Here is a 19,492-nt window from a genome sequence, read left to right as displayed (position 1 = left end):
CTGCATCAATCTGCGAGATCCAAGATGTTTGTAGGTCTAGACAGATATACAGCTGTGGTGCCTCATTTGACATGGATTGATAAGATTTTGATGGACTCATGGTACGTGGTATGTATGATGCGAGTTGTAATGCTGAACACGAAGTTGAGGCCTGGATGATGCCAAGGCCGGAGTGACCTTCGAGAACGTCGCCGGCATGACGTCGCAGTCCCTTGCGACTCTGTTTCAAAGCTCACAATCGAGCTCGAGCTCAACTATACTAGAATAGTCCTGGAACGACGACCGTTCATTCGTTGCTGCAGCAATGTATGTTGAAACCGTAGCGGCGGTGAGGCGCCAACGCATCGTCATCCCAGCCTCGCAATTTGCATGATTCGCGCGGTGCGGCTCCACCAGCCACCTCATGAGAGTGTGGTAGAATATCGAATGCCTTGCACAACATTACTCCGCATTCCTCGCCCTGCGTCTTGACCCGAGCCACGAGCTTGCAACGTGCATCACACTTCAAAATGCACATTTCGACCCTTCTGTCACTGCCGTCGTCCGTACTTTTGCTGCTCTGCGCGACGCCGGTAGCAAGCGCCCAACAACAACAATGGCCCCACAACCTCCCGCGACACGTGAAATACTTTCCAGAGGAGGAACAAAATGTGAAGCGCGGGTTGGAAATCAGGGAGAGACTGCGACATGAGAAGCCAGTGGGGATGAAGAAGATGAGCACTGACGAAGGAGAGATGTTTATGTTGGACAACTGGGTATTCGCATCGAGTGAACGCAAAAGAGCGGAATATGGAGATCTGGGGAATGGTACATACCTGGCACAACCAGCGATCAGGCCGAACGCCGCAGACGAGTGGTTCGAACGGCAGCGCATCAGAGATGTTCTACTCAAGAGACAATTCAGGTGTCCGGAAGGCACTTTGAGCTGCTCATCAATTGGCGCACCGGATGTGTGCTGTGGAGGAAGCAGTACATGCGTCAGAGTACAGGATAGCGATATTGGAGACGTTGGTTGCTGTCCAAACGGACAGATTTGTTCTGGCAGCATCAGTTGCAACGAGGCTGCCGGCTACACAGCATGCCCGAACTCGTCGAATGGAGGATGCTGTCTACCTGGCTTTCAGTGTAGTGGTATTGGCTGTAAGTTTTCCTCTGCACAGTGTGCAAACCAGCTTGGCTAACAAGACACAGGTGTCGCTGCTGGAACCTCGATAACCTACGTACAGCCATCTACATCTGCACGGCCATCGTCGTCATTAGGCGCAACTTCCACACCTGCCTCATCTTCCGCCACACCCACAACCTCTTCTACGCCATCGTCTACTCCAGCACCGTCGTCGTCGTCGAATCCGAGTTCCGCATACACTTGCTCCACTGGCTGGTTCTCATGCCCCGTCAGCCTTGGTGGCGGCTGCTGCCAGAACGGCCGCGAATGCGCCACAGGGGCATCATGTATCGGTGACGAGCCCAGCAGTCAGGCCCCATCCGCACCCGTTCGACCGACTAGCGAAGCCGCCACAACCACAACTGAGGGTGATGTATGCCCGACAGGCTTCTATGTCTGCAGCGCTTACTACCCCTCCGGTTGCTGTAGAGTTGGTCGGGACTGCCAGACCACTGGCTCTTGTGTTCTTCCGTCCTCGACCACAGTCATCGAGACAAACGGCGTGACTGTTGTTGCGCCATCCGGTGCCAGTGTTGCCATCAATGGCGCCGCCGAGGGCAGCTCGTGCCCAAGTGCTTGGTACAGTTGCCCTGCGATCGATGGCGGGAACTGCTGTCCCAACGGCTATGCGTGTGGTGAGCAGTGCACGGCTACTGCATCAGGCGTGTCCAGCGTCGAAGCAAAAGTCGCACCAAGCACAGCATCATTTGTCCCGCAGTGGTCCATTTGGGGGATGGTGATCGCTGCTTGTGCAATTGGTGCTGCTATGGTCGCGCTATGAGTGTATGTTCAATGATTGATGATCATGACTGACAAGTATGTTATTGTCACCTACTTTTGTGGATTCATTTAGCGTATTCGTTTCTAGCATTAGACCTTCTCATTCTATCCCAGAATCATCATCAGAAATTGTAGAAACCGATACCAATACTTTTAGAACATTTGTCTGAAAGATGCGCACTGTATGGTTGCGGGCTGTTATCTCCGTGGGGTTCAGCCAATCAAAGCTCTTAGCGTCTAGCGCATACGCACGGATGATGAACTGCAATCGATAGGCAAAAAAGTTTCACGAGAACGTCAAGCAACGCCTCGACTCTCGTGTAGCAAACCTAACAACTCGAGATCAGCACACGCATGAGCTGAGTCGAGCATGGCGCCTTCGACTCTATCACCGGACACATCTATCTCATCGCGCACACTTTCCGTCGGCTCTGCGCAACCCACCCCAATGGAGCTGTCTTCGAATCCCTCCTCGAGCCTGCTCGCAAGCCCTCTCACATTCCTCCAACCTACCATACAGCTCAATGCTGCTTTCCTCGCCGCTGCGAAACGGTACCTTGATCCTGTCGCCGCCGGTATCAGCGAGTCGCAGACACAGCGCCAACAAGATGCGCGTAAGAAGAGGAAGCGCGGGGGGGACTTTGATGGGGATATGCGCGTGTTGCACTTGAAGAAGGTGCATCTGGACGGCTTTGGCGTGAACCAGGTCTTCGAACAGACCCGCAAAATTGTCGAGGCTGCGACCGAAGAGATTGAGCTGTCTCTACCAGAGTCGGATGATGACGTCGTGGCGGTAGATGGCGAAGATTCCGAGGAGGGCCTATCAGATCCCGAGGAGCAGTACCACACCGACTCGGACATGGGCGAGGAGGGTGTCGATTATGAGGTGGACGGCATCGACGACGATGAGGACGCTGTACCCTCTGAGGAAGAGCCGTCTGATGCAGAGGATGTCGAGATGGAAGATGGAGAGGAGGGGTTGTTTTCCAACGAAGAAGAGTCTGACGACGAGCCTGCCGCGGAGTACGTACCGGATCCCAATGGCCTCAACGACGGTTTCTTCTCGATCGACGACTTCAACAAGCAGTCAGAGTTTTTGGAGCAGCAAGATGCTCGCGGTGAAGCAGCCGATAGCGATGACGATGAGGTTGATTGGACAGCAGATCCTATGACAGGAGGTGCTGACAAGGGGGAAGTTGGCGGTGATGAATCAGGAGATGAGTCGGACGAGGGAGGGCCGACGTTCGGCAACGTAGATCTCAACGCACCCGACGGTGATAGCGATGATGATGCAGAGTTCGAAGAGGGCGATCTTGACGGAATGGACGACAGCATGAACGCCAACAACGTCATGTATGCTGACTTCTTCGCACCCCCAGCGCAGAAAGCTGGCAAGAACAAGAAGAAGCGCGGGCGACCGAATCCACACAACTTTCCTGCCAAGACAGCGGCCGATGAAAAAGCGGAAGAGAACGCAGATATGGAGAACGCCATGGCAAGAGTACACAGAGATCTTTTCGAAGATGATGACGACGCTGAAAGCGAAGCCGCGCTCTCCGACCTCGACCCTTCAGATCCCAAGTCACGGAAATCGACCCACGAGCGCCGTCAAGCGAAACTGCAAGAAGAGATCCGAAAACTCGAAGCCGCCAACGTCGCCAAACGCCAGTGGCAGTTGTCAGGAGAAGCACGCGCCGCCGACCGCCCTGTCAACTCGCTGTTGGAAGAGAACCTTGAATTCGAACGCGCCGGCAAGCCCGTGCACGTTGTGACAGCCGAGTTGTCTGAAGACATCGAAGCCTTGATCAAACGTCGCATTCTTGCAGGCGAGTTCGACGAAGTGCACCGCCGACGTCCAGATGACTTGGCCACAGGCCCTGTACGCCGCGGCAAGTTCGAGCTCGACGATACAAAAGCGCAGAAGAGCTTAGCCGAGATGTACGAGGAAGAGCACCTCCGCCTCAACGACCCGAACTTTGTGGATGCACGAGACGAGAAGCTGCAGAAGGAACACAACGAGATCACCGCGCTCTGGAAGAGCCTAAGCGCCAAGCTCGACAGCCTGAGCTCAAGCCACTTCAAGCCCAAGCCCGCAGCCCCGAACCTCGAGATCCGCGTCGACGCGCCCGCAATCGAGATGGAAGACGCAAGACCCACAGCAGGCGGCGACGTCGCCAGCGCATCCATGCTCGCGCCACAAGAAGTCTACAAGCCCGGCGACGAGGAGAACAAGGCCGAGATCGTCACCAAATCTGGCATGCCGCTGTCCCGCGAAGAGCTCTCGAGAGAAGAGAAAGCGAGCCGCAGGAGGAGAGATAAGGAGAGGAGCAAGAAGGCCGGGCTCAACAAGCCCAAGGCAACGAAGGAAGAAAAGAAGGGCAAGAAGGGCAAGGAACTGCGAGGCGATAAGAAGCAGCTTGTCAATGATCTCAAGAAAGGCGGCGTCCAGGTCATCGGGCGGAAGGGTGTTATTACCGATGTCGAAGGCAAGGATGTCAAGGAGGCTGCTAAGAGAGGCGCCGGAAGCTTTAAGCTATAGGCTTGCGTGGGGGGTTGGTGATTTACAGCTATGTGGACGTTTGAAGATGAAGCAATTTATCAGTTTGGTCAAGCCGGGTTCGTGTCTGCCTCAGTAGGCGCGTGACGCCCGGTATCTGAGGCTGCAAGGTGGACGCTGCATATCGCAAGTCAAAGAGACTAATTTCATGTTAAGCTTTGCATTTTTATCTGCAATCCGGGCGTGCCGCTGCAATATCGTACCCAGGCACATTCGAGTCACCCTTCGACAGTTTCGAAGGTTTGAAGTCAGGGTTCCGAGTCACGACTACACCAACAACGGAGTTTCCTGTCGGTGGCAAATCGGACGCTTCTGGACGCTGTATCGTGATGCAGTAGCATTGCAAGTGCTGAGACGAACCCAGTGGCTGCTTGTCTGCTTACAAGTCCTTCGCTGATACATAGTATCTCGAGAACAGATTCGCCGTCTCCACTCACAGAATCCCGCACTGTTCTATTTGGATTTACCTAGTCACGACTGATCTCGACGGCGACCTTCCAGTCAGTTCTTTGTGCAATAAATGCAGCTCCATCCTCGGTACGCCAATAGAACAGCTGTTCACGGGAGAGAAACTAAGAAGGAGCAGCAGAAACCATTCGAGTTGCTGCAGACAGTTTTCGTGTAGCTCTTCGTGTGCTACCAGTTTCACTTCTAAGTCAGCCTTTCCAAGGTGCAATTGAAGTGGCCATCGCTCTTGGAGTCTCATACCCAAGGATCGATCCCCTATATTTAATACAAGACGACAAGCAATACTGGGAAAAATGAGCATATTACATGCGTCAGGTCTACCAATAGGCTACTGCAATATATCGACTATGGACTCTAGGTCCGGGCCAGTTCTATGAACCAGCTGCCGCCTTTAATAATGTTCAGTGTGGAACCCTGTCACTTTAAAGCAGCGCCTGACAGACGATAGGAAAGTTTAGAGTAGCAATGACTAGATATCTCGGATATCTTCTCTCAGTCAGACGTCCGAGAATGCAACCTACTTTATTACAGATGTAGACTCGCTTCTTCTCATCGACTGCAATCAATCACATGTCAGAGACGCGACAAAGTTGAAACCCGGTGACCGACTCGACGAATCAGATCGCCACTTCGAATCTGATCACAACCGTTCACTGTGGATGACAGAGTCTCCTGAGACAGAAGACAAAAGTTTCGTATTAACAAATTCCATGCTAATGATCAGAGTCAATACTACAAAAACAAGCTTCACACATGGAGCATGGGGGATGCTGGTAATACGAGGCACGGAGGCTGAGTCGGCGGTGTCAGCCTTGCCGGCTCAGGCACCGTAGCGCGCAACAGGGATTTTGTGGTGTGTTAACGGCACTGTTTTAACATTTAAACGATGTTGGCGCTATTTTCGGCATCCCTGATTGATTTCTGCACTGGATTCAGTGCTGTCAGATCTCCACATCCCGTGGTCTCTCGACTCCGAGCACCTCTCGTGTCTTAATTAACTCAAAAGCTCTCAAGCTCTACCAAGAGACTTCTACTGCGCCACAAGTAAGGCTAGGATACCCTGTAGCTGCAAACTTAAAAAGAGCTTACTTCTTTACCTTTAACACCAGAGGCCTGCACACATTACTAGCGTGTGCAGCGTATGAAGGTATAGACTAAGGCTCTCCTGAATGCCTCTCCTCTAAATGCGCATGCGCAGGGTGTAGATTTGGGCAGGGTCTGCCCCCTCCTCTCGAGTGGTAGGTAGTCTTGACAGACCCCTGACACTATAAGCATCTTGAGAAACTGCAGATATATTCCATCCCTTAGAGCTGATCACAATTGAATTCGTGTTAACATACCTTTAGCCTCCGAGATCTGTTAACTCTGTAGAGTATACCTACAGTCACATGTCACCGTATCACAAGACCACCCATGCGCGGTACGGGATTTTCAAATCCGCCACTGAGCATTAGGAGCAGGTTTAGTCACAACACCAGACGGATTTGTTGATTGATGATTGCGCCGATACAGGTGATGACGACAGATGTGAGATCGCTGAGATTTGATTGCCGAGAATCCTCAATCGCGTTACTGTCGACCCATCATTTCACATGTCTGCGGAGAAACGAGAGGTCCCAACACGTAACCTTGGGAAGTGATTGAGTGGAGAGCACTGAGACCCGTTTCATCATTAGTCCAGTCGCGTTATACCTCAGTGCACAAACGCGATGGTGTTGATACAAGTGTCAATGTGTTTCCGGGCCTTTCCCCTTTACATATGGCGAGATTTTGATTATGAGAGAGATATAGCTAAGCCACGTTGCTACTGTAGCCCGTTCGCCGCCCCGCCCTCAACACATTGGACTCGGATGTCTGGCACACTACTTCGCCTCCATTTCCGACACGTCCAATCATAGGAATACGTCTCGTATAGCAGTTCAAAAAGAACATGGCAGAATAGAACTAGACCTTGACAGTGACTCCTTTTTGAGACTTTGGCAAAATTCGATCTGCAGGAAGCACTTTTCGCAATGTTCATGCTTGTGCTCAATATGATCCTGGAATACGAGTCCCACAATGCTGAGAAGCTTGCTTGACTGGTTCTGGAGAAGTCGCCTTGTCATGGGGGCGATATCTTTCATCGCATTGATACAGGCTGTCTGCGAAGTAATCGATTAGATCTGAAAGTCCTAGTGGAGTGGTTTGTCTATGTTCTGGGTCAAAAGCGGTTCGAGAACCCACTAGATCAATGAAATTGCAGATTCAGGATAGTTTGATTCAGTCAGCCTCTTTGTGGCACGCGAATTGTGTGTATAATGTATATATGCTACTTTCAAGCCTCATGGCACACGCAATCAGCATCAAGAGATTGATATTTCCTTCGTCTTCGCTTCAACCCATTCGCGATGCCCAACGCAAATACTATACAGCTCGCGAGAAAACCCAGAACGACCCAAGGTCTTTCTACGCACCACAGCACAACAGCAACGTCGCCACCATGCCATGTACCGCCAGGGCTGTGTCCGAAGAAGGTGAACTCCTCTGAGTAGAAGATTTGCGGTAGGATACGGAAGCTCGGCATATCTGTCAAAGTATTAGTGTCATGATCATGCCAGTGAATATAGTAAGGTACCACTTACCACTGCCAGTTTGTCTTACTCCATGCTTCCACCACCACCCGCGCAGTAAGTCACTGGCGAACTGAGGACCTGTGCTCCAGAAGATAGTCAAGTACGGAAACAGCAAGTTTTGGTTCCTTCGAGGCAGTGCGCGAGTCATCTCCAGCAGTATTGGGTGCTGTGGTGCACTCGCCATCAAATCGTTGTTCACACCCAACGGACTTGCCTCAGGGAACCAGGCTGGAAATTGTAGCAGCGGCTCAAGCGGTCGCCGACACGCAATATCCAAGTCCATGTAAATGCCACCGAAGTGGTACAGCGCAAAGTATTTGAGTGCATCGACCCGTTGTATCGGGTGTTTGTATGTCTCGTATGTGGGTAGGAACCATGAATACTCCGTCGCAATGAGATCATGGGCATCGGTCTCGTTCCAGATCCGTATCTCGAAGTCAGGATTGAACTTGCGGCACAGATCGGGAGCGTGAGAGCGATCTGTTGCGGATAGTGAGGGGGTACCGTCGCGACGGTGGTAAAGGTCTGTGAAGTAGATGAAGTGAATGATGCGCGGAATCTGTAGGTTGAGAAAAGTGGCGTTGTAATCGAAATTCATGAGCCCGTCACCATCGGTGCGAGACTCGTTCAGTAAGGCTGTGTATGTTTCTGGAAAGTCAGAAAAAGATACGTAGAGGGAAGGTATGATGCGTTGGAAGGCATATTGACGTCTGATGTAGTAGGCGGCTATGAGAAAGGGAACGAAGCAAGCGGCCTTAGCGAAGAAATTGCGAGACCTCATGTTTGACAAGAAGTTCAAAGGAAGAGACGTCCAGAAATGCGACCAAGAAGGGAGTGCTGCACTGGATTGTGACGCTCCTAAATGGCACGCATGAACACGCACTGTGAGGTGGCTCGCTGCTTTCTCGGTTGACTAACACCATCACTCCAACCCAGGAGTACCTCCCGGTCCAGGATTCTCCATACACCTTTAGTAACGATGTTCAACGGTTAGACTACGTTGATGGTCGTGCAGTAGTTTTGTGATTGCAGTGGTACAGAAGCCGTACCGGCAAGGCAGACAGCTCAGGGGATACGAATCGGGCTTTAGCGCAAGGCTGTTGACCAAAACTGGCTGTGACATGCATTGGTAGGGCGTGAGTACTAATAAGTTACTTCAACCCGAGATTGGTTAGAGTACGGCAATGCGAGGCGTTCTCGTGTTCTTGCGTCTGAAGCCAGTGATTGGTGACCAGTGTTTTTGCGCATGATCACACTGGGGTGACTGATACTTAGTAAGAGGGTGATTTTCCCACTCCACACTTCCCTGCACTAGGTTTCAGATGAAACAATCTTTGGTCCGATGTTCCTTGCTTAGCCTTTTACTCGCTGAATCTTTACGTCTGTAAAAGAACAGCAAATCTTCCAGATTGTTTGCAAATAAACCATGCAACCAAGGATTTTTATTGGGGGAAGCTTTTCAAACGTACGTTTGGGGGAGGCGAGGAATTAGGTAGTGGAGGTAGAGGAATACAAAGAGGAAACGTGGCGTCGTACAACGTTGTACAGGCCGGCCTTTCTAAGTCCTACAACGCGCACGTACCTTGCACGTTGCTTGCATAAGTCGGCCTTTCTAAGTCCTATAACATGCATGTACCTTGCACGTTGTATGTAAAACTTAGAAACGCCGACCATTTAGTGCACACAGACTTGCCTACGTATCGATAAGCCCGACCCAATTTCCTCCTAGATAATACACCAAAACTCCAGCCTCTACACATAAGGCGTGCCGCCACCTAGAACAAGGCTGCAAACGGACCAGGTATGCTGCAACAGGCCATCTTTGGTAGCAGATTTGTTTAGTATCTTTGCTAAGTCTATACAAGGCTGTGTTCACCGAATAGCAACCTGTGTGCTCTGAATATAGATAGCCCTCGAGCAATCAAGTCGCTTTGTGAGACTTGTGCTCATTTCCCTACTCTGCGGGTGGTATTCTCCAATTGATGGGCCTTCGGTAGGAGTGGGAAGACTCCATTCCCGCAGGGTGATAAAAAGGGAACAAGCAGTTTAGTAACACCAGACTCTTGTGAATTCTTTTTTCTACATGTTGCCACAGACTTAATGAGTGTTTCCGGTGCTACATGGAGTGTGGGTCAAGGTCGGTAGTTTCGGGGTTGGGAACGTATCACAAACTCGCTGCAATATTGACGTTTCTAGTAATTTCAGCTGACTACATTTGCATGAGTACCCAGGTTGGCGTCCTGGGTCACATCTTCATGTCTGCATTCTCGAAGCTCTGTCTCAGCTCAACTCCAATTCTTTGGGAAGCGGCACGAAAACAGATACTGGTCGCCAAGATCATGAGACGGTGCCGATTGTTCACATGAAGCATGTTATAGTGAGTCGTGATTGAATTGTGACATCTTGCAGTGATAATCATTAATAGTAAACTATTTCTGTACGCATAGTAGTTCCTACTGAATACAATCAAGAGAGAACGCAGACACTGCGAGAGTATACTCGACTTTAAGCTCTGAGCGTTCGAAGCATCTTGTCTTCTACAGGATTGGCTCGCACTTCAAGTCGCAAAGCGCCAAGTCGTGACATCTCCAGTGCGTTCCTCTTCGCGATCAAGTGCCTTGTTCTTGCGAATGCACCAGAATCTGGCAAGGAGACAGAAAACGATGGTCAGACCGCAACCGGCGATAATAATACCTCCACCCATCTGGTACCTGGGCTCTTGCGAACGCAAGAAGAAGTATGGGCTGAACCAATGCGAGACGCTCGAGACGCAGTTGGCGATGGCAATGAGTGCAGCGCGCTTGGTTCGCGGGCGGGGAACAACCGTGGTCTCCCATGAAAGTTGAATGTTGAGACCAACGAATGGGCCCGAGCAGAGCAAGATCAAGGAGAAGTAGCGGGCGCCGACGTTCAGAGTCGAAACCATCAGAACAGCACCAGCAAGTGTGACGGAGATACAAGCAACAATATGCCAGCAGTGTTCGAGCATGCGACCAGAGGACCAGGATACAACAAGCGTGACAATGTAGGCGATGACATAAGGCGGTGCCTGGACAAGATATGTCTCGACCTTGCCGAAGCCAAGTGTTGCCATGATGGAAGGGAAGAAGTCCTTGAAGCTTTGAGCAATGATGAGGGAGAAGTGCATGCCAGCAAAGAACCATGTGAAGGGGTCCTTGACCGCCATCCAGACACCTGCGACCATATCGCCCTCCTCATCTTCTGATATACCACCAGCCGAAACAAGCACACGATACTGAGAAATCTGTTGCTCTTCTTCGGTGAAGTAATATGTGCCAGTGTTGTTTGGGAAATTGGGCAGCATCCAGAATCCAAGGATTGCGACAAGGATCGAAGCGATTCCTTCGAGCAGCAGGAACCATTGCCATGAGTGGAGGCCAGCAATATTGTCCATGTTGGTCAAGATACCTGCAGATAGCAGACCTGAGAAAACATTCGAAATAATGTTACCAGCATGCCAAATACCCATGCGTAGAGGTGACTCTTCCTTGGTGTACCACGACGATGTCATCAGTGCGACAACAGGCAGGAATGGACCTTCTGTAACACCAACAAGGAAGCGGCAGAGCATGAAGCCCCATGGTCGTGTGACGGCTGGCATAGCAATCGTGACGGCCGACCACGCTAGCATGATGCATGGCATGATGACTCGGGGGGAGGATTTTGCGATGATGACGTTGCCGGGGACCTGAGAAATGATGTAGCCGACATAGAAGAGAGAGATTCCGGCAGACCATTCGACGTCTGTCATGTGAAGGTCTTCCTGCATGCCGGCGAGACGAGCATTGGATACATTTATACGATCAAGGTAGCTATGAGTGGTCAGTATTGCAAGACTTGACTTCGGGGCCTTGAACTTACTTCATGAGCAGCATCAATGTAATGCACGGTAGGAACTTCCAATCCAATTTTCTCAGCACAGATTTGTTGAGAGCTGCCAGTTCTTCGGGAGACTTGTCACGGATGAGAGGGTATTGTTGAATCCAAACGGAAGCATCTTCAGGAGCAGCGCGCTCGATCTTGACAATCTCCGCGCTTGGTTTCGAAACAGACGAAGAATCTTGATGGGTCATGATGAAGGACGATCCAAGATTGAGGTATTGGTGCTCTTGTCAGGATCGGGCGACTGACTTGCAGATAGAAAGTAACCCTTGGGGATGTTCAATGGCTTTATACGCCCCAGTGGTGATCAGTCGTCATGGTTGGTTGAGTGTCCGATGTGCTGCCAATGCTTGCCAAACACACGATGGCGTCGACTTCAGACGTGGGGTCTATGGGGAAGCATGGACTCCCCCATACCCCAGAATCTCCCGCGCTGGTGTTCGCTACGAGGTGCGGAAAACCCTGCCGATGCGGCGAGATCGGGGCTGACCGAGAGCGGGGAAGGGGTTTCGGTCGTCGTCCGAACGGTCGTCAGGATGGGCCTCGGGCGCTTCGGACCACCCTAACTCTCACCACCGAATTGCGCAACAGGAGAGGATCGCCGGCCGATTCAAATCTCGAGATGCCCATGTCGGCAGTCACTGCGTGCAAGTCATTGAATGGACGTACTTAAGCCAGTCTGGGTTCGCTGAGTATGAAAATGCACAATTGAGTCTTCCAAGCACTTTTTTTCCTTTAGCATCGATCAATTCATTACTCCACCAACCAACTTTAAACATGACCGAAGTAACGCTCGCCAACTCTCTTCGCGAGAAGATGCTGAGAGATGAAGTCGCCTATACTCTCTCAGTCAAGCTCGTTCGCAGCGTTGAACTACCTATGATGGCAAAGACAGCGGGCTTTGATGGTATTCTGATCGACATGGAACACTCATCATTCGATCTCGACACTACCAGCCAAATGTGTATAGCCGCTCTGTATGCCGGTATTGCACCCGTCGTCCGCGTCCCATCCAAGGACCCTTTCTTCGTATCTCGAGTACTCGATGGAGGTGCTCTAGGCGTCATCGTACCTCACATCCGCTCAGTCCAAGATGCCAAAGATGTAATTGCGGCAGCAAAATTCCAACCTCAAGGCCATCGGTCTTCGACGAACAACCTTCCGCATTTCCAATATCGGTCCGTTGCGGCCAAGAAGTCGAACCCTGTCGTTAACGCCAATACGCTTGTCATCCCTATGGTGGAGACGCTAGAAGCTGTCGAATGCGTGGAAGAGCTTGCTGCGCTAGATGGTGTCGATTCTTTGCTTATTGGCACAAACGACATGACAGCGGAGATGGGTATTCCTGGCGATTACGAGAACCCAAGACTGACAGAGGTCTATGAGAAGACAATCTCCGCTTGCAAGAAGCACGGCAAATGGGTTGGCATTGGCGGCCTCCACTCGCGGATGGACTTGGTCGAGAAATTCTGCACAATGGGAGCGCGCTGGGTAATGGCAGCCACCGATGGTCCCTTACTGCTAGGTGGCGCCACGAAAAGGGCGGATGAGATGTCTCAATTGAGCACAAGAGTCAAGGCAGCGACTGAAAACAAGCCTGATTTGAAAAAGAATGTCAGCAACGGCCTCACGGGCGTAAAAAATGGGATTATCGATGTAAAAGTCGACGAGATTGCTGTCGATGTACGTTAGCAAGCATCATAGGATTAGGCTGGAGATCGTATGTTAATAGGTTGAAATGCACATTTTCGATAATGATGATGTACATTTGATGCGTATCGACCTCGAGTTAAGACCAGTGATTTTCGCCGGGTACATGATTGGTCCATTCTGCTGACTAATCCGCGGGCACGGCAAACTTCGTGTCTCAAATCCTCACCCTGCCCAGCACTCTGCACTTTCATCTCCAGCATGCGATGACCATGTCCATGCCTCAAGCGTGTGAACGGTGTTGGAGGAGGAAGCAGAAGGTCATCCGCCCCAGAGCTTCGGATGAAACTATCAATTGACGCCATCAGTGCGCTCGCGACTTTCCGTGTCTCCAATGCCGAGTTGCGTCGAAAGAGTGCACCCGCCGACAACAAGGCTTTGGAGTGGACTCACTTGATGTTGGAGGCGAGAGCTATGTCGAAGGCTTGAAGGCGCGCATTGCCTTCCTGAAGACGCGTCTCAATGAGTCTATAGAGACTCCCAGGGATGATCCTGAAGTCACAGCACCATCAACTGCCTCCACGACGATATCTGGACAGCTTCAGACTCCACGGGAGCCACGGGACGATATGCATAGCACGATGCAAGAGGTGTCATATCTCTCGCTCGCAGCGATGGCTGAGCGGACTGACAAGCATCGCTCGATCGCCGAAGGACTATTGTTCCGGTCGCTGCTGTGTGCAGCCATCAAAGGTAGCGAAAACAGTCATCAAGCATCTGATGACCGCAACGACAATCTGTTGGACAGTCGTAAAACAGTAAATGATTTTATATGTGGCAGAGATTCATCGACTGCATACCGAGCCTACATGCAGCATGTCTGTAGCACATGCCCATACATCGAGCCTGCAAGGCTAGAAACGGCCTATCAAAACGTCAAAGACGAACATGCTAAAGGGACAGCTTCGGCAGAGAGCAGTACGTCGCCTGAGTACTATATTCTTGCCTACCTCGGGTTAGCTACTGGCATTCAATTGTCACCAGGTTATGAGCGCCACCAACAGACCGCTGAGAATTTGGTCGAATGTAGTGTGGATGCTTTCCGCTACGTCCTGGATATCGGAGATGATCTTGCTACAGTCCATTGTCTTATCGCACTCACGTTATGTTCGCTGTTTCTGAAGAAAGCAGGATCAACGTGGCACCTTCTCGGTCTTGCAATGACACGCGGCGTAGCTTGTGGTATGCATACAGCGAAAAGACCGCATACTGATTCTCAGAGCAATTCCTCTGAGCACGCTCAAGCTTTTCTAGCACTATTCCTGCTTGACACGCGCGTGAGCAGCGCTTTAGACCGACCATTCTACCTGGACGATTCTGGTTTCACAATGCCGGATCTGACTTCCACCGAAGATAGCCTGATTCATCTGGTTACTCAGGCCCGTATGATACGTGCCATTAGACGACCCGAAAGTGAAGGAGCATTGTGTGCTTTCATCAATCTACAGCATCTGCACGAAACCACCGCTAGTCGACGTGCACTCGAGGAGACTGACAGCCTCAAGAGCTACGCTTTTGGCCTCACGGAGTTGTTCAAACACGCTGATACAGCCGATAGCTCCAATAGCAGGATGATCGTTACCGAGACTGCGAAGGTGTTCAACAATTTTTTGGCTTCCTTCGAAGACCAGCTCATGTCAAGGGCTACTGCACCAAGCTCGCTGGATGGGCTGTTGATTTTTGCCATCGGCACTATCATGTGCTGTCTTCCCGCTATTGACCAGGTCACAAAGAAACAAACGGCATATCAGGCGATTAATATCTTGACACTCCTATCGACGCGCTACAGTTATGCCCGCGGACTTCGCGACGTTCTGATGGAGTTGATTATGACCGCCGGTGGCGCCGAAGAACAGCCAAGCGCAAGATTGCGCAGACTCGTTGAAAATCTTGAAGATCAACTGCCGAGTCAGATCGAATTGATACTACTGGGGAAGAAAAAGGTGTGAACGGACCTGCCGAGGCGATACTGCGGGGTCGGACAGCGCCCGAGACTGCGCTACCCCAGACGCGCGAGATTTCGGACCACCACCGAAGCACTTCGGCCGTGAGTGTTAGCCGCCAAGACTAGCAGCACTCGCTCTATTCCCCGATTTGACCATGAATATGGAATCGTAGCATGGTGTTGCGCAGCCATATATACTTGACTCATCCATTGCTTTGACTGCAGCTTATTACATCCATATCTGCAACTATGGCACCTGGACGCATCGACTCGCCCACCGAGAATGTCCATTTGTTTACAACAAGTAAAGCGACCGTCTACCTCCTCGATACCTTTCATCCAACTGCTTTAAAGCATGCCCAGGCCAAATTCAATGCAATCCTTCCCTCAGACCCAAAGCATTCGCATTGGCGCGAGAACGCTGAATACCTGTTGATTCGCGGCTCGTATCTCACAAGGCAAGATATTGATTCATGCCCGAGATTGAAGGCCATCGGAAAGCAGGGAGTTGGTATGTGCACACTTATGCCGAAGCTCTCGACTGTGCTTGTTATTGACGGCAACAGGTATCGACAAATTAGATGCGACCGCTTGCCAGGAGCGTGGTATTCCGATCTTCAACACCCCTGGTGTAAACGCCCAGGCCGTCGCAGAGACCGTCCTTTCTCTGACCATGTCCGTGGCTCGACAAGTCGGCCGTGTCACCGCATTACAGACCCAAGGAAAAGTTGTTCCCAAGGAGTCGTGCTCAGGACTTATCATCCGCAACAAGACAATTGGCATTGTTGGAATGGGCAATATTGGCCACAAGGTCGCAAAGATATTTCAAGCTGGACTCGGGTGTAAGATCGTCGCTTATGACCCGCTGCTGCCCCGGGATGCGTGGGCCGATACACCACATACGCGCGCGGAAACGTTGGAGGAGATCCTTGATCTGTCCGATGTTGTGACATTGCATATCCCTCTGCTACCGCAAACTCGTGGACTCATCTCATACTCTCAATTGATGCGCATGAAGCGCAATGCGATTTTAATCAATACAGCAAGAGGCGGAATCGTGAACGAGGCAGACCTCGAGCGCGCTCTCGAAGAGCAGCTAATCTTCGGGGCCGGACTGGACTGTCATGAGCAGGAACCTCCAACCAAGGAGCGGTATGGAAATCTTTGGGCGACAGGGCGCGTAGTGAGCACACCTCACATCGGCGCAGCTACCGCAGAGACACAGATGGAAACCGCAATCGCAGCGATTGATCGGTTGGCCGATTTTATAGCAACGACTTCTTAAGCAAATGAGAACTGGTCCCAGACATCTCCATCCAATGGCAATGACCCCCATGCATATTCGCCCATTCCTGCTTCGAGTTGTGTCATGAGATCATCTGTTAGCCCAAAGTCGGTCCCAAATATGTTGCTTTCGAGCGTTTCGACCCCGGTGTATGTCCAACTGCCATTCAAGCCCTCTGTAGTCTGCAGGGGAACGCTGAGCGAGGCATCGGTAGCCCCGGATTCATTGATAGCCTCATGGGTAAGCGAGGTAGCTGAACTGCCAAGTATACCGTTGATGCATTCGTCTTTAAGGAGCTCGAACACAACTGCGAAGGATCCCGCGTCCGGCATTTGCTCCTTGAAGTGGCTCAGCACCCTAGCACATCTTGTTATGGTCTCGATGGCGTCATTCTGGGCTTGTGGGTCGTGTGAAATATGCGCAAGCATTCCCAAACTGATACAGTAGGTCACTGTAAGCCCTGCTGTGAATATGACCTGGAAATAACTCCGAGTCCAAGTAATTGCTCTTTTGTCCATGAGATCAGCGTACAGCTGGATCACTCGAGCGGCCGACATGTAGCACGCGCTCACCAGATCGACGGCACTGCTACTAGCGAGAACTAATGGAGTAGGAAGACTGTGGAGGGCTCCGCGGGTGAGTAACAGCATGTCTTTGTGATACATGAAGTCGTGCCAATCTGATCGCTCGTACAGCGATCTCGGATTGCCGAATGTGGGTATCGTCAGCCGCCAAGCATCCAACTCTGACTTGAAGTGCACAAAAGTAACGTAAACATGACCCATGGAATGAGTGCCCATACCATGTCGATCAGTTGATGGCATTGTGGGCCTCCTTGTATAGAACGTCGTGTGGATGCGTGAGCTAATTCGTCGTAACTCAATGAAAACGATGAAGATTGACATCTCTGTAATGCCTGTGCCTCCAATTTGGTACATAGAGTCTAATTTCTCAGACAAATGTGTAGCGATGTGGTCGTCATATGCGTTGACAGGCAACAACACGGTGATGTCCGCTTCAGCAATGGCAAAAGGCCGACCGAGTATGCCAGAGCTATAACGGTCCAGAATATAGCATTCCCAGAAGATCCGGCGAAAGTGTTGCTCTTTTAGTGGCTCCAGCGGTTTTGAGGGCTGCTTGTGGAGACCAAGTTCGATGCATTGTCGCATACAAACCTGCGATATCTCCCACAGAGAGCAACCGATATGGTGATACATGCCGAATCTGGCAATCAGCAGGAGGTTTTGCAAAGCCTCGGTACCTTGGATCAGTGGGATGCTGGTGAGACATGATTCCGCGGCAAGATAGTAGCCATAAGGATGCTGAGTGCAAAGACCGGCCCGGTACCGGGTGGTCGCACTAATGGCAAACACCATCAGGAGACGGAACCTATCTTGCACATCGGGTGCATCAACGATTGGGATAATCGCGTCTGACGGGGGTGATTGGCCGTAGAGCTTGTAGAATATGTTGAGAACTTCCTGGCGCAAGAGAAAAGTGTGATGAATGTGGAATCGGGTGAAATAGTTCTCAAGCAGCTGCTCAGCTTCAGACAATGTTGGGAATTCGTGCGGCGTGATGGACTGCTTCGAGATTCTTGGCCGGTCCGCAAGCTGATCCAAAACGCGGGCTCGGTGGTGCTGCCACTTGCCCTCAGACAGAATGTGGTGCAGAAATCTGAGAGATCAGTCCACGTTACGGCTCGTGTAAAGAAATGACCTACCCAAGGCCACTTCCGTCACCAACAAACCCACTATGTGATACCACAGTCTCACTCGTCAATGGGCCCCGAGGAACCTGTTCGGCCTGGTCCGATTGCAATGCATCATGTGGGGTTCGAGTGTTGAGCTGTACTTTCAAGGATGCTTCCTCCTCCTCAAGTCGCTGAATGTAGTCTCTCGCATGCTGATCGCCAGTAATGAGATCCACGATGATGCACGCGGCATTGCCTTTCGTGCAATTGCCGCATTTCGGAGCTTGCCGATCGCAACGGACTTTTCGGACTCTGCACTTTGAGCAAGCGGGCAGCTGTGGAAGATCAATCGACATCGTTAGCATACATTATCCAACAGGACCGGTGCCATGATGGATGTTCGACGCCTTTGTCCTAAAGCATGGTGTGTTAGCAGACTGGAAGCAGAAGGTCGCCGAGGATCGTTAGCGCTTGCTGACTAACATCTGGTACGGAGTATCTCCCACGGCCAGCGTCACATCTCCCAAATGCTCCACCCTTCAAAGTGTAATGTAAGAACTGACTTTCACCACAAAATCAATCAAATTGAAGCCACTGGCCTCGATCATAAACAATGATTGAGCTAGAATGACGTCATCAACGACGGCTTTCAGAAACTCATGAAGTTGTGTACAATCAAGTGCGTGATCGGGTACCAACATTGCCTTCAATTAACGCTCTTCGGAAGCGTCCTCTACAGGCGGTCATGAAACCCCGGATCGAAACAGCACCGTTACCTTCACAAGACTGGCGCTCATGCGCAACTGGACGAACGCTGGTGGAACAGCGAGATTCACATCGGTAGAATGTTCATGCACTTTCAACATGCCAACACGTTGCAGCATGCCATGCAAAATATCGCTCCTTGATGAGGCTGGGCACGTTATAGTTCAGTCACAAACTGTGGCTCCGGTCAGATGCAAGGTCCAAGCGGAATCTGATTGTCAGACGTATAGTCGTTGTCGAATTGTGCGGACAGCCACATGTTTGGGACGCAACTACGAGCTGTCTGTAAATCTCCTGTATACTTATAAGCGCAGCTGTTAAACTCCAGGTACGGTCATGGTCAAGAACTAATAATGCTGACCACTGTATACAGACCGATACGCTATCAGTATATATACCATTATGCCAGTCTTGTGGTGAACTTCACATATCGAAATGCACCGATATCAATGTTACATTGAGTCGTGCGTGTTTTATGATACTGTCCTAAGTCACCTGTCAGCTGATTCCGACGCCTTCATTGTGACAAAACTCACGACCTGGAGCTATATGGGTTCACTATGTAACCGGGACTTTCACTTCTTCCCCCATCTTGTTTATTTCGACCGT

At 51.0% G+C, this 19,492-nt stretch overlaps 8 protein-coding genes across 8 annotated transcripts; 5 read left to right on the top strand and 3 right to left on the bottom strand.

Annotated features, from left to right (window-relative positions):
• Window positions 1–117: 117 nt before the first annotated feature.
• Window positions 118–2,195, top strand: C7974DRAFT_331457 (uncharacterized protein). Its single transcript, XM_046139098.1, has 2 exons — window positions 118–1,140; window positions 1,192–2,195. The coding sequence occupies exons 1-2, from the start codon at window positions 510–512 to the stop codon at window positions 1,944–1,946; spliced, it is 1,386 nt and encodes a 461-aa protein (XP_046000868.1). The 5' UTR covers window positions 118–509; the 3' UTR covers window positions 1,947–2,195.
• Window positions 2,196–2,224: 29 nt separating this feature from the next.
• On the top strand, window positions 2,225–4,741 carry C7974DRAFT_139580 (Mpp10 protein-domain-containing protein). Its single transcript, XM_046135560.1, has one exon. The coding sequence runs from the start codon at window positions 2,316–2,318 to the stop codon at window positions 4,482–4,484; it is 2,169 nt and encodes a 722-aa protein (XP_046000867.1). The 5' UTR covers window positions 2,225–2,315; the 3' UTR covers window positions 4,485–4,741.
• Window positions 4,568–4,932, top strand: C7974DRAFT_139576 (uncharacterized protein). Its single transcript, XM_046135559.1, has one exon. It carries the CDS (start codon window positions 4,651–4,653, stop codon window positions 4,897–4,899), a length of 249 nt encoding a protein of 82 aa, XP_046000866.1. The 5' UTR covers window positions 4,568–4,650; the 3' UTR covers window positions 4,900–4,932.
• A 2,352-nt stretch (window positions 4,933–7,284) lies between these two features.
• C7974DRAFT_450059 (nucleotide-diphospho-sugar transferase) lies at window positions 7,285–8,363 on the bottom strand (the record flags this gene model as incomplete). Its single annotated transcript, XM_046145728.1, has 2 exons — window positions 7,285–7,535; window positions 7,592–8,363. 2 exons carry the CDS (start codon window positions 8,361–8,363, stop codon window positions 7,285–7,287), a joined length of 1,023 nt encoding a protein of 340 aa, XP_046000865.1.
• Window positions 8,364–9,979: 1,616 nt separating this feature from the next.
• Window positions 9,980–11,979, bottom strand: C7974DRAFT_354715 (major facilitator superfamily domain-containing protein). Its single transcript, XM_046139558.1, has 2 exons — window positions 11,465–11,979; window positions 9,980–11,415 (listed from the first exon to the last, which is right to left on the bottom strand). Exons 1-2 carry the CDS (start codon window positions 11,674–11,676, stop codon window positions 10,140–10,142), a joined length of 1,488 nt encoding a protein of 495 aa, XP_046000864.1. The 5' UTR covers window positions 11,677–11,979; the 3' UTR covers window positions 9,980–10,139.
• A 114-nt stretch (window positions 11,980–12,093) lies between these two features.
• C7974DRAFT_389289 (HpcH/HpaI aldolase) lies at window positions 12,094–13,250 on the top strand. The gene has a single exon (XM_046141348.1). It carries the CDS (start codon window positions 12,263–12,265, stop codon window positions 13,175–13,177), a length of 915 nt encoding a protein of 304 aa, XP_046000863.1. The 5' UTR covers window positions 12,094–12,262; the 3' UTR covers window positions 13,178–13,250.
• A 2,139-nt stretch (window positions 13,251–15,389) lies between these two features.
• Window positions 15,390–16,411, top strand: C7974DRAFT_432277 (D-isomer specific 2-hydroxyacid dehydrogenase; the record flags this gene model as incomplete). The annotated part of the gene is made up of 3 exons (XM_046144840.1): window positions 15,390–15,651; window positions 15,707–16,323; window positions 16,385–16,411. 3 exons carry the CDS (start codon window positions 15,390–15,392, stop codon window positions 16,409–16,411), a joined length of 906 nt encoding a protein of 301 aa, XP_046000862.1.
• Window positions 16,204–18,532, bottom strand: C7974DRAFT_139542 (fungal-specific transcription factor domain-containing protein). The gene is made up of 2 exons (XM_046135557.1): window positions 18,149–18,532; window positions 16,204–18,102 (listed from the first exon to the last, which is right to left on the bottom strand). The coding sequence occupies exons 1-2, from the start codon at window positions 18,481–18,483 to the stop codon at window positions 16,422–16,424; spliced, it is 2,016 nt and encodes a 671-aa protein (XP_046000861.1). The 5' UTR covers window positions 18,484–18,532; the 3' UTR covers window positions 16,204–16,421.
• Between the last annotated feature and the right edge of the window lie 960 nt (window positions 18,533–19,492).

This window comes from Boeremia exigua (assembly GCF_020726555.1).
Source record: "Boeremia exigua strain MPI-SDFR-AT-0100 chromosome Unknown C7974scaffold_3, whole genome shotgun sequence".
In the NCBI taxonomy this organism is placed as follows: domain Eukaryota; kingdom Fungi; phylum Ascomycota; class Dothideomycetes; order Pleosporales; family Didymellaceae; genus Boeremia; species Boeremia exigua.
Note: the sequence above shows the minus strand (reverse complement) of the source record. Positions and strands in the feature narration are given on the sequence as shown.

What these genes read in the sequence shown, in the direction of transcription:
- C7974DRAFT_331457 (XM_046139098.1), top strand. Translation starts at nt 510, where the DNA reads ATGCACATTTCGACCCTTCTGTCACTGCCGTCGTCCGTACTTTTGCTG. An exon ending in TCAGTGTAGTGGTATTGGCT is followed by an intron (nt 1,141 to 1,191) that starts GTAAGTTTTCCT and finishes AACAAGACACAG; the next exon opens with GTGTCGCTGCTGGAACCTCG.
- C7974DRAFT_139580 (XM_046135560.1), top strand. Translation starts at nt 2,316, where the DNA reads ATGGCGCCTTCGACTCTATCACCGGACACATCTATCTCATCGCGCACA.
- C7974DRAFT_139576 (XM_046135559.1), top strand. Translation starts at nt 4,651, where the DNA reads ATGTTAAGCTTTGCATTTTTATCTGCAATCCGGGCGTGCCGCTGCAAT.
- C7974DRAFT_354715 (XM_046139558.1), bottom strand. Translation starts at nt 11,676, where the DNA reads ATGACCCATCAAGATTCTTCGTCTGTTTCGAAACCAAGCGCGGAGATT. An exon ending in ACATTGATGCTGCTCATGAA is followed by an intron (nt 11,416 to 11,464) that starts GTAAGTTCAAGG and finishes GACCACTCATAG; the next exon opens with CTACCTTGATCGTATAAATG.
- C7974DRAFT_389289 (XM_046141348.1), top strand. Translation starts at nt 12,263, where the DNA reads ATGACCGAAGTAACGCTCGCCAACTCTCTTCGCGAGAAGATGCTGAGA.
- C7974DRAFT_139542 (XM_046135557.1), bottom strand. Translation starts at nt 18,483, where the DNA reads ATGCTAACGATGTCGATTGATCTTCCACAGCTGCCCGCTTGCTCAAAG. An exon ending in GGTGACGGAAGTGGCCTTGG is followed by an intron (nt 18,103 to 18,148) that starts GTAGGTCATTTC and finishes CTGATCTCTCAG; the next exon opens with ATTTCTGCACCACATTCTGT.